The sequence below is a fragment of the Hippopotamus amphibius genome, chromosome 3 (assembly GCF_030028045.1).
Source record: "Hippopotamus amphibius kiboko isolate mHipAmp2 chromosome 3, mHipAmp2.hap2, whole genome shotgun sequence".
Taxonomy (NCBI): Eukaryota; Metazoa; Chordata; class Mammalia; order Artiodactyla; family Hippopotamidae; genus Hippopotamus; species Hippopotamus amphibius.
In genome coordinates, this window is record NC_080188.1 from 111,966,750 (window position 1) to 111,980,484 (window position 13,735).

At 37.3% G+C, this 13,735-nt stretch overlaps 1 protein-coding gene across 1 annotated transcript; it reads left to right on the forward strand.

Moving 5' to 3' along the window:
• The first annotated feature begins 7,989 nt into the window (after positions 1 to 7,989).
• On the forward strand, positions 7,990 to 9,391 carry LOC130847855 (annexin A1-like). The gene has a single exon (XM_057725505.1). The coding sequence runs from the start codon at positions 8,050 to 8,052 to the stop codon at positions 9,088 to 9,090; it is 1,041 nt and encodes a 346-aa protein (XP_057581488.1). The 5' UTR covers positions 7,990 to 8,049; the 3' UTR covers positions 9,091 to 9,391.
• Positions 9,392 to 13,735: the final 4,344 nt, after the last annotated feature.

Here is a 13,735-nt window from a genome sequence, read left to right on the forward strand (position 1 = left end):
ATATTCATTTCTGAGTTATTTTTTAAATTAAAAAGAAAAGAAATGCTTATAAGTGTGTACAATATGTTCCCATTTGCCTGAGAGTGCAAAGATCTATTCATATACATATTCTTGTAAATGGATAAAAATCCCCTGGAAAGAAACCCAGGAACTATTAATACTAATCCATGTTAGAGAAGGAAGCGGGAGATCTGGGTTGTGATGATCACGTCTTACTGTGTACTCACTTGCATATCTTTTTGGAATATTTACCATGAACATATATTATTTTTAATATAAATGCATAAACAAAACAGTAGTCTCATTCTTGCCAAATGTAAACAGCAAATTACTTGTATTTTTCATTATATAAAGGAGAGAAAATAAAGTCCCACATGCCCTTTATAAATTTTATTTTTATTTATTTATTTATTTTTAATATAAGGAGAGTCTTCATTCTGCTTAAAACCTGAGACCTTTGACTTACTGCTCCCTGTCAGGGTAGAAGATGGCATCCTCTGCTCACACAGGTGTATTTCACCAACATTGTAAAACTGTACAGAGAATGGGCTGTGCTTGTTAAATCCTTCTTCAGTCTTGTTATTTGGTGATTTTTGACAATAAATTTTATTTTTTAATTGTATATATTTAAGGTGTATGATGTGATGTTTTGGTACACATATATACAGTGAAATGATTACTACAGTCAAGCTAATTAACACACCCATCTTCTCACATCATTAGCATTTTGTGTGTATGGTGAGAGCACCTGAGATTTACTCTCTTAGCAAGTTTCCAGTATAATATAAAGTAATTATTAACTAAGGTCACCATACTGCACATTAGGTTTCTCGAACTTATTCATTCTACATAATTGAAACTTTGCATCCTTTGACCTACATCTCCCTATTTCCTCACCTCCCTGTTCCTGATAACCACTGTTCTACTCTCTATTTCTAGGAATTTGACTTTTTTTAGATTTCACATGTAAGTGAGATCATGCAGGATTTGTCTTTCTATCTCTGGCTTATTTCTCTTAGGATAATATCCTCCAGATTCTTTCCTGTTGTTGCCAAATGTAGCATATCCTTCATTTTAAAAGTAAATTATAGGCACTGACTAGGTGGCGCAGTGGTTAAGAATCTGCCTGCCAATGCAGGGGGCATGGGTTCAAGCCCTGCTCCAGGAAGATCCCACATGCTGCAGAGCAACTAAACTGGTGAGCCACAACTACTGAAGCCCACGCACCTAGAGCCCATGCTCTGCAACAAGAGAAGCCACCTCAATGACAAGCCCAAGAACCACAATGAAGAGTAGCCCTGCTCGCTGCAACTGGAGAAAGCCTGTGTGGAGCATCAAAGACCCAACACAGCCAATAAATTAATTAATTTATTTATAAAAATAAAATAAAAGTAAATTATAGATATAGATATAAATATAAATATATCACAGTTTCTTTATCCATTCATCCGTCAATGGACGTTTAGATTATTCAAGATACTGATTTCATTTTCTTTGGATATACATGCAGAAGTGGGATTGCTGGAACTTTCAAACTCTTCCATAATGTCTGTAACAATTTACATTTGCATCAGAAATGTACACGGGTTCTCTTTTCTGCACATCCTTGACTACATTTATCTTTTGTCATTTTGATAAGAGCCATCTCAACAGGTGTGAGACGATATCTCACTGTGGTTTTAATTTGCATTTATCTGATGACTAGTGATGTTGAGCATATTTTTATCTACCTTTTAGTCATTTTTTCTTCTTTGGAAAAGATGTCTATTCAAGTCCTTTGCCCACTTTTTTTTAATCAGGTTGTTTATTTTTCTACTACTGATATGTTTGAATTCCTTACATATTTTGGATATTAACTCAGCAGATCTATGATTTGCAAACATTTTTCCCAGTACATAGGTTTTCTTTTCATTATGATGATTGTTTGCTGTGCAGAAGTATTTTAACTTTATATAGTCCATTTGTTTATTTTTGCTTTGTTTTCTGAACTTTTGGTGCCACATTCAAAAAATCATTGCCAATGCCAATGTCAACGATCTTTTCCCTCATGTTTTCTTCTAGTTATTAACAGTTTATGATCTTACATTTAAGTATTTAATTCATTTTGCGTTGACTATTGTATATGCTGTAAGACCAGGGTCCCAGCAGTATTTCTCTTTTGCATAATTACACATTCCTTTTTATTGCAACCCTCTCATTTTGACCTTAAAACTTAACATTGTAATACCTATGTAAAGTTATCATTTCATCATTTTGGGACCTCCCCCTAAGCTAGTATAATGTTTGTTCTGCCATATATTTGCTCTATTGTAGTGTGTTTACATGTGTGTGTTCAATATGATGTGTGTATATATATACACATACAAAGTTTACATATATTAAAAATATATAAAATATATTTAAAATATATTTGCTATTTCCATTCAGAAGATTGTATCAATCTCTCAGAAGAAAGTTCCAATTTTTTTAAAAAGTTGGCTATAAAAGAAGACAAAGTAGAGGCAATTGAGAGCAAGGGTCATTTCCCTGAATGCTCAAAGCTATTTCCTTCCCCTTATTGGCTTCAGCAGAGAATACCAGGAAGCACTGACTTTCTTTTCAAAAAATTCTTTTTTACTGCTCTATCATATAGTTCTAAAATTCCACAAGAATATAATTGTTCTTTTTTAAGAGATGGTCCTTTGGGAATAGCCATGAGTTAATCATACAATGTTTAATATTCTTTTTCAGTGTGATTAGATATTTGAGCTTTCTTTTTTTCTTCCCTTCCCTCCTTCCTTCTTCCCTCCCCTCCTTCCTTCTTCCCTCCTATTTTCATAAGCAGGTATCATGGTACCCTACAAGAAGTAACTGCCCTAAATATCAGAAGGAACAGGTTCTTAAAAATATTGTACTCCCAACTAACTCCATGACCTTGAGCTGATCAATTCTTTATTCATTAGTTCCCTCATCTGACAAAGAAAGCGATCAGCCCAGATCATCCGTAAGGTAGCTTTCATTTCTAACATTTCTGTGACTCAGAAAATTATGATTCGTTTGAAACCTGAGCAATCCATAGTTAACTCTACAGAGAAGCTATTACAGCAAAAAGCTAACTTAAGCTATTCACGCTAATGTGAGACTGAGGCGCCAAGACCCAACATTTTTACTGATCTTCTTTCTAGTAAGATGCTTTGGGGATTATTAAGACTGATTGGGTGTTCAGAGATGGGCAATTACTGAACTTGGAAGAAATTATTCGCCCTACTTCTAAACAAGTTTCAAAGGAACTAATTAATGAAGGCAATTTTAAATAAGAAAGCTTCCTGGGTGATAATTGCTGTGCAACTCTGAAAGGTAGCTCTTGGGGCCTGACGCAAGTCAGGCAGCAAAGAACTGACCCTGGGGATGCACAATGCCTTTGTAAATTGATGTAAGGCAGCAGGGCGGCTTTCTAGCATTACAGTTCATTGATTGCTATCCTGGCTTCTTGGAGTTAGATTCTTTGCCCTACAAAACAAACAAGAAAAAAATTTATTCCAATTTAACAAAAACTGGCAAACCCAGAAGATTAAATTAATTTATAAAAATTGGAAGCTGTAGAAAGGCTGCACTTCAAAATCTTTGCTATGTTAAAGAACATGTGTCTTAATCTGAAAAGGCTACATACTTTATTATCCCTGTTACATGATATTTCAGAAAAGGTGGAAATATAGAGGCAGAAAAAGATCAGTGATTGCCAGGGGTCCAGAGGAGGGTGGATATGTCGAGTAAGTGAAGCACAGGAGATGCCACATGAGGAAAATTAAGTATGGGGTGCATGGGATCTCTCTGTATTATTTCTTACTGCTGCATGTGAGTCTACAATTACCTCAAAATAAAGAGTTTAATAAAAAAAACAAAAAAGCAAAAACAAAAACAAAAGAGCATGTGTCTTGCAGGAGGATACCTCTAGGTTGCAACACCAGCTTCTAATCTTGGGCAAGTCATTTAAACCCCCTGAGTTTCAGTTTCTTCAAGAGTAGCATCAAGTTAATGGTACCTATAGTGGGGAATTAAATAAGATAGTGCTTATAATGTGCCTGAAACATAGCAAGCGCTCAATAAACATTCATTGTCATTATTATTTAATCATCACTATTATTCTCACCCAAGCTATTACACTAGCTCCTACCAGGTACCATCACCTCTAGTCAGTCTCCATGCCTGAGCATCCTACACAAGCCACCTCTCTAACGGAGTAGCCCTAATGTTATAAAAATTAGCCTCTTCCTAGAAAAAGAATAATATTCAACTCCCCGAATTAACTAGACCATAATCTGACTCCATCCATTTCTCTCTTCATGCCCTACACCACTCTACTTCACAGTTCCCATAATCCCAGCTGAATGCGTCCCCCTATTTGTCACATCACCATGCACTTCCCTGTGCCATTCTCTCCACCTGGTATTCCTCTCACCATTGCTACACGTCCAAATCTTACCTCTACTGTCAAGCTCAAGGGTCACCTCCTCCATGATGGTTATTCACTTCCTAATCTAATGTGATGTTTCCTCCTTCCTTCCTCCCTTCCTTCCTTCCTTCTTTCCTTCCTTCCTTCCTTTGAGTCTTTATCAAACCCTGTATGTCCTTCTTATGGCTATTACATTCTGTCATAAATTTTAGTAATTTATACATTAGCAGAGCTTTATTTGGTTGGGAATTTTCTAAGGATAGAGACTATATTTTTCTAGTTATTTTTAATAGTAATAGTAAAGGCCAACAAACTATAGTAACTTAACCTTATAAATAACCCCTATTGTGCTGCTCAGAAATGGTTGTAAATTTATTTAATAAATGAGAAAATGAGGCCCTCCTAGGAGCGAGGTGGCTTCTGGAGATCACAGAAAAAAGTTAGTGACAAAGTTAAGTCTAAAACTCTACTCTTCGACTTCCTATCCAGTGATCTTTCCAGCCCAATATTTTCTTAAGTCTATGTGCACAAGATCAATGGTCCTGTATCAGTGTTGTCAATGGTCCATATGCTCTCTGGTTTCCCACATAAACACTTACATATTTGCCATGGTGTTAGTTGGATCTCAAGTTTAACAAACACAGTTATGCAAAAATTATAGTCATTTAACTCCCCCAGTCCTCTCCTCTATTCCCCTTTTCTGCTCCTTCCCCATACCCCCAACCATGGTCTTTCCCACCAGAGGACCCACTAGCCCAGAACCACCTAAGAGCCTTTAGAACCACCTCATCAAGGGCAAAATCCATGCCACAGGGACTTCAAGTTTAAAACCAGGCAAATCAAAATATGCAGCAGGTGTGGTGGATGCATCTTTTACACCAGGAAACAATAAATTAAATATTTGAAGTCTATACATTGGCAAGACAATGCTTAAAACAATGATATTAACTAATATTGAATAATATTAATAAATAGGTTAAACAGGCTTCTTCTCAAACCCCAACCTCCATTAAAAATATATAAAAAGAAAGTTACTCATCCTTGAAAAGGACAGCAGAGAATTAAATGGACATGCTGAAGAGAATTCCAGGATCCTTTTCAAGTAGACATTTTAGAAACATACTCATTATAGAAAGCTTGAACAATATAGAAACGTAGAGAGAAATATTTTTTTAATGATCTCATCTCACAAATATAACTGCTACTAAGTTAGATACTTAAAACTGGTAATAGCTGAACAATATTTCTTTATAAAATATATAATACTATAGTTCATTGGGCTTAAATGTTCAACAGAGGGAAATTATTTTAGTAGCTCATCATTTCATCTACCGCTAGGGGCATCTGGGCCCACAACTTGTAATTTTAAGGATAAAATTCATAAAATGCCATTTTCAAACCATTATGAAGTTTTCTGTTTTGTTTTGTTTTTTTTACAGAGAAGGTAGAGACCTGGATACTTCTTTAACACAGAACGTGTTCCCTTACTCTACGCAAATACTTCCAGTCAACATTTTTTTAAATCATAGTAAAATAACATACACATATGTAAAATTTGTTGTTTTAACCATTCAAATCAATAACTTAGTGGCATTAAGTAAATTCACACTGTCATACAAACATCACCACCTTCCATCCCCAGATTTATTTTTTCATCTCAAACTGAAACTCTGTACCTATCAAACAATAACTACATACTACCCCCTTCCCTAGCCCCTGATGACCACTATTCCACTTTCTGTTTCTTTGAATTTGACTACTCTTAGTACCTTATATAAGTGGAATCACACAATATTTGTTCTTTTGTGTCTGGCTTATTTCACTTAGTTTACTGTTCTAAACTTTACCCGTGTTGTAGCATGTATCAAAATCCCACTCCTTTTTAAGGGTGAATGATATTCCACTGAATTGATATACCATATTTGATTATTCATGTATTTGTCAATGGACATTTGGGTTGTTTCCACATTTTGGACTACGATGAATAGTGCTATTAATGTCAGTCACCTTTTTAGCCACACAAAGACAAAGCAAAAATTTTCCGCTGAGATTAGGATGAATATGATAATATAAAGTATTAGCCAGTTTAGGGCTTTCCTGATGGCACAGTGGTTAAGAATTCGCCTGCCAGTGCAGCAGACATGGGTTCGAGCCCTGGTCCAGGAAGATCCCACGTGCTCTGGAGCAACTGAGCCCGTGCACCACAACTACTGAGCCTGTGCTCTAGAGCCTGGGAGCCACAACTACTGACCCCCCCCATCCCCCTCCCTGGTGCTGCAACTACCAAAGTCCGCATGCCTAGAGCCCGTGCTCCACAATAAGAGAAGCCACCGCCATGAGAAGCCCACTCACTGCAACAGAGTAGCCCCCACTCTCCACAACTAGAAAAAATCCATGAGCAGCAGAAAAGACCCAATTCAACCAAATAAACAAATAAATAATTACATAAATAAAAATATTAGCCAGTTTATAAACATTCATTCAACAAATATTACTACACACCTACTCTGCAGACATTCTGCTAGGCAAACAGAGCTGAACAAAAAAGCTTTTCAATTAATGTATTGAATTCAAAGTACAAGCTTGCCTAGAAATATGGGGACAAAGATGGGGTAGCTGGCCACTCTGACCTGGTGGGCTTTAACTATGGGCAGCCTCCTTAAGCAAATACAGAAAGCAGTCCATGCAGGGTGGTCTGATGGCAGGCCCCCATGCACCCCGTAGAGACTAACCCCAACCGCCTCTGCTCTGTTCTCTGCTTTGCTGCAGGATGCTAGTCTGGCTAATTCAGGCAGCTGGACAACTGTCTCAACAGCCCCATTGTGGAGAAGGTCCATGGTGCTGCAGGACAGGTACCTGCTCCAGCGGTCCATGGAGATGCAGCCAGCCAGGAGGGGGTGAATAAGTGGGCCTGGGGAAGTCTCCTGGCAAATGCAGCTCCATCTGGGCTCCCAATCTGTGTCCATATTCATCAGAGACGTCTGTATCTTTAAGCTGACTTATTTTACTGCAACATGACTATCTAACAACTCACAAACATTCAGCAAATTAGAGATTCACCTGGTTTTGAAATATATGTAAACATGAGATTGGATTTGAAATCTATTTTTCATGATAATGAGAAATTTCAACATTGCATTTGTCAAAGAGAGAAAATGAAGATTGCTTTAACATCATTTATTTAAATTTAATGTCAGGGCACCTCCCTGGTGGCAAAGTGGTTAAGAATCCACCTGCCAGTGCCGGGGACACAGGTTCGATCCCTGGTATGGGAAGATCCCACATGCCTTGGAGCAACTAAGCCCCGGCACCACAACTTGGGAGCCTGTGCTCTAGAGCCCACAAGCCACAACTACTGAGCCCATGTGCTGCAACTACTGAAGCCCAAGTGCCTAAAGCCCTGCTCCACAACAAGAGAAGCCACCTCAATGACAAGCCTGCAGACCACAATGAAGAGTAGCCCCTGCTCACCACAACTAGAGAAAGTCTGCACGTAGCAACAACACAGCCAATAAATAAATAAATTTATAAAAAAATAAAAAATAGAGCCTGAACTGTTCTGAGAAGAATCTCTCTTTAGGTCTTTGGACGGAAGTGCAAAAAAACATCTTTCAAAAATGGCAATGGTATCTGAATTCCTGAAGCAGGCCTGGTTTATTGACAATGAAGAGCAGGAGTACATCAAAACTGTGAAAACATCCAAAGGTGGTCCTGGGTCAGCAGTGAACCCCTATCCTACCTTCAATCCATCCTCGGATGTTGAGGCCTTGCATAAAACAATCACAATTAAAGGTGTGGATGAAGCAACCATCATTGAAATTCTAACTAAGAGAAACAATGCACAGCGTCAGCAGATCAAAGCAGCCTATCTTCAGGAAAAAGGAAAGCCCCTGGATGAAGCTCTGAAGAAAGCCCTCACAGGTCACCTTGAGGAAGTTGCTTTGGCTCTATTGAAAACTCCAGCCCAGTTTGACGCTGATGAGCTCCGTGCTACCATGAAGGGCCTTGGAACTGATGAAGACACTCTGAATGAAATTTTGGCATCGAGAACTAACAGAGAAATCAGAGAAATTAACAGAGTCTATAGAGAGGAACTGAAGAGAGATCTGGCTAAAGACATCACCGCAGACATATCTGGAGATTATGAGAAGGCTTTGCTTTCTCTTACTAAGGGTGACCAATCCGAGCAGCTTGCCCTAAACGACGACTTGGCTGATACGGATGCCAAGGCCTTATATGAAGCAGGAGAAAGAAGAAAAGGGACAGATGTGAATGTGTTCACTACCATTCTGACCACCAGAAGCTATCCCTATCTTCGCAGAGTGTTTCAGAAGTATTCCAAGTACAGTAAGCATGACATGAACAAAGTTCTGGACCTGGAGTTGAAAGGTGACATCGAGAAATGCCTCACAGTTATTGTGAAGTGTGCTACAAGCAAACCAATGTTCTTTGCTGAGAAACTTCATCAGGCCATGAAGGGTGTTGGAACTCGTCATAAGATACTGATCAGGATTATGGTTTCCCGTTCTGAAATTGACATGAATGACATCAAAGCATGCTATCAGAAGCTGTATGGCATTTCTCTCTGCCAAGCCATCCTGGATGAAACTAAGGGAGATTATGAAAAAATCCTGGTGGCTCTCTGTGGAGGAAACTAAACATTCCATTGGTGATCTCAAGCTTTTTGATCAGAAGACTTTTTAATTATATCTTTTCATTCCATATCATAGAGTTGAATAGGAAAGTTTCTTCAACAGGAATATAGTTTAGTAACTCCTTCCTAGAAAATATAGCTTATAAATCATTTTTTGTATTACAACTTTATATAATAGAGATAAGTTTTTAAAAAAATATATTTACTCCAAACTGTAAAACCTCATAAAGAGGTTGTTCTAGTAACATTGCCTGAGAAAAATGTGTATGTCGCAGAAAATAAAATGATTTTACAGGACAAAAAAAATTAAAAAAATAAAAAGTAAATAAAATAAAATAAAAAATAAATTTAATGTCAGGTCCTCTAATATTTGAATAGGGCAAAAATTAAATTTCAAGGTATTGAAAATTATTCTCCAGAAATTGTTCACAGTCATTTGAACCAAAAACCTGAGGTAGAACTGTTGGAAGCAAACTCAAGTTTCTCATTCAAAAATTTGGAAAAAATATTTGTAATTTTTATGCAAATTCAAAACACCTTTCCTATCATTTTGTATTTTATTTGTATCATTTTAGTATGATATTTAAAAATAATGAAATGTCTAAATGAGTCCCACTTGGATACCCCCATCTTTTCCCAATGTCTTCAGTGTACTGAACAACTATCATTTTTCTTTATTTTATCATGACATGAATTCTGTCGAGCACTGTGATGTTTAATTTTATGTGTCAACTTGGCTGGGCCACAGCACCCATTTATGTCATCAAACACTGTTCTGGACCCTTCTGTGCAAGTGTTTTGGGATAAGATTAAAATTTAAATCAGTGAACTTTGAGTAGATTGCCCTCCATCACGTGGGCGGGCCTCATCCAATCAGTTGAAGGCTTGAATAGGCTAAAAGACGGCTCTTTCCTGAGCCAGAGGGTATTTTGCAGCAGACTTTTTTCAGATTTGAACTCCAACATCAGCTCTTCCTGGGTCTTCTGCCTGGACTTGAACTGTAACACTGACTCTTCCTGCATCTCCAGTTTGACAATCCACCCTGCAGATATAATACTTGCTGGCCTCCATAAGCTCATGAGTTAATTCCTTAAAATAAATGTCAATCTACCTATACACACACATCTTATTGGTTCTATTTCTCTGGAAGACCCTGACTAATACAGACACCAATGATAATAGCAAACAGCTAGTGCTCACTATGTAACAAGGCATCATTCTAGTCATTTCACAAAAATTAAACTGTGTAACTACTATTCTTATCATCCCCACTCTGTATATGTGGTTATAGAGTTTCTATAAATCTGTGATTATAGAGGCTCAGAGATACTAAGTAACTTGCCCAGGTTCACACAGTTATTTAAGTAGCACAGCCAAAATATACACAAACCCAAGTTCCATTCTAAGGCATATTCTCTTATCCGATATTTAATATACTTTCTTTCTGGAGCTAAATAGGAATAGGGTTTTTCAAACTGCAATTTAAGTCCTTTTATATGGGAATATTAATAAAATCAGTTTAATAGGTCATGACCAGCATTGTTTAAAGGAACAGAATAGAATAAAGCAAGAGTTATCAAACGTTTTCTGTAAAGGGCTATATAGTAAATATTTCAGGATTTACTGGCATACTGTCTCTGTGACAGCTACTCAGTTCTCCTCTTGCAGCCCCAAAGCAGCCATGGACAAGACATAAACCAGTGGTTCTGGTTTAAATATTTTTGCCCCACAAAGGGTATGTGGATACATTTTTGTTGTGATGACTGGGGTGGGGGTGCTGTAGATATCTAAAGAGTAGAGGCTAGGATGCGAATAAACATCCTGCAGTGCAATGAATGGTGCCCACAGCACAGAGTTATCCACCCCCAAACATCAATAGTGCTGCCACTGAGAAACTCGGAGTGGCTCTACCCAACAGAACTTTATTATGGACACCAAAATTTGAATTCCAAATAATTTTCATGAGTCATGAAATATTACTCTGCTTTTGATTTTTTCAACCATTTAAAAATGTAAGAACCACTTTTAGCTTGCAAACCGCACACACACAGGTGGTGGGCTGGATTTGTCCCACTAGGCACAGGTCTGCTAATCCCTGAAACTGAGTGATGAAAATGTATTGCAGGTAGTAAAACTAAATATGCTTTGTGGAACTCTTCTTTCAAGTTATATATCTGTATGTCTCTACTGGTTATCTCTGGATAAACTGCAAACATGTTTGAAAGCTTGGATTCTTTTGGGATAAATTATTCTTTCTAAATGTGAATTTAGAGTATAGTATCCCTCTGAATTATGGTCAATTCTGTGTGTTATCCTTAAGTTAGATTCTCAGAAGAAATTCTGAATTGAGACTATACAGGAAACACCTTTAGATAAATACAAGACTATACACAAACTGCTGAAAACAGTTTGGCTGAATTCAACCAGGACCAGACAATGAGGCTTACATGTGGTATCTTTCCAGATTAAGTTACCAAACATTAGGAAATGGTCTATGGATGGATGCGCTTCTCCTGATGGGATTGTCCTGCTGGAGTCCCTAAAGTAAGACACCTGTAGAGTCAGGGGAAGCCAGGTTATAGCCTCAAGTTATCTTCTGACTGCCCAACTCTCTCATTATGCCTGACCTTTAATAAAATCTCATTAGAAGTTGTAGCCTGGACTTGACTGTGCTGTGAGTTGTGGTTTAGAACAGGATAAATCTGTTCACAGGAAGAAAACGGTGGCATATCAGAGATGTAGCTGCTGTTGGAAAACAGAAGAGGAAATATGGAGCAATGAAAATAGGTGCCTGTGAGTGGAGCAGAAGCATCCAGCTGAGGAGGCAGAAGGGCTCAGCATGAATTTTTTCCTCTCTTGGGAATACTCTGAACTATCTGGAGAAGAGACGCTGGTAAAACTCTGCACTTCTTGCAGCCAGTAAGAATGGAAATTTGAGCCCATCATAATTCAGCAGCAAAAAAAGAGACAGAGAGAATGCCATGGTTAGCTACTAGCTAGTTAAATCAGGGGGTACTTCATTTGTGTACATACACAACAATAAACACATCCATGAATAAAATGGACCACTACCACCCGACCCTACATTCTGTATTATTTTCTTAGAACAAATTATCTGAAATGGAATTACTGAGTTAAACTATAGGGAGATTTTAGAGCCTCTTGATAAAAACTTAGAAATTTCTTTTGCCGTTTATAAAAACAAATCCCTTCAGTACTTAACAAAAAACATTTTTTAAGCTCTGTGTTGGAATTTAATTGCTTTTCACTATTGTGCCCGTTTTTGCTGTACAACAAAGTGAATCAGCTGTATTTAAACATATATCCCCATATCCCCTCCCACCCATGAATCCTTCTCACCCTCCCTATCCCAAAAAACATTTTTAATGCCCACTTTACTTATCATGCTGTGAGATACTATCCAATCTCTGGCTAAGACTTCCCTTTTTCTTGATAATCTGTTCAGAACCTTTTCTCATATATCCATGACCTTTTTGCAAAAATACTTTATAAGAAAAGTGTTTGGCATGTATTTCCTACAGTCCCCTCCCCTCGCCTTTTTAATGGATTTTTAATTCTTTGACCTGTAGAAATTTCACAATATGTGGTCCAATCTATCATGTTTTTCCAATACCCAGTTTAGGCTTAGAAAATGCACCATTACCCCCATGCATCTTTACTGGTATTATGCTTATGTTTATCAGTCATGATCTAAGTCATTTTTTAAATCAAAGATTGACTCCCCCCCCACACACACACACAAAAAGCTATTAAATATATGTACCACATCTTCTTTATTCATTCATCTATTGATGGACAATTAGGTTGATTCCATACCTTGGCTATTTAAATAATGCTTTTATGAACATTGAGATGCATCTGTCTTTTCAAATTAGTGTTTTTGTTTTCTTAGGATAAATACCCAGGGGTGGAATTGCTGGATTGTATGGTAGTTCTATTTTTAATTTCTTGAGGAACCTCCATATTGTTTTTCATGGTGGGTACACTAATTTACTTTCCCACCAACAGTGCACAAGGGTTACCTTCCCTCCATATCTTCACCAACACTTGGTATTTCTTGTCATTTTTAATTTGCCATCCTGACAGGTGTGAGGTGATATCTTATTGTAGTTTTACTCCACCATAATAAAGAATGAAAATTTGCAATCTGTGACAACATGAATGGACCTGGAAGGTATACTGCTTAGTGGGATAAATCAGATGGAGCAAGACAAATACTGTATGTTTTCATTTATATATGAAGTCTAAAACAAACTAACAATTATAACAAAACAGAAACAGACTTACAGATACAGAGAACAAACTCGTGATTACCAGAGAGGAAAGGGCTGGGGGGAGGTGCAAAATAAGTGAAGGGGATTCAAAGGTACAAACTACAAGGTATAAAATAAATAAGATGCAAGGATTTAGTGTACAGCACAGGAAAATATAGCCATTATTTTGTTGTAACTTTAAATGGAGTATAATGTATAAAAATATTGAATCACCATATTGTACATCTGAAACTAATATAATACTGTAAATCAACTATACTTCAATTTTTAAAGAATTAATAAAGTAAATGCTTTAAGAAAAAAAAAAGAATAGAGGGAAGTTTTATTTGAACCAGACAGAACTATCGACGAGAG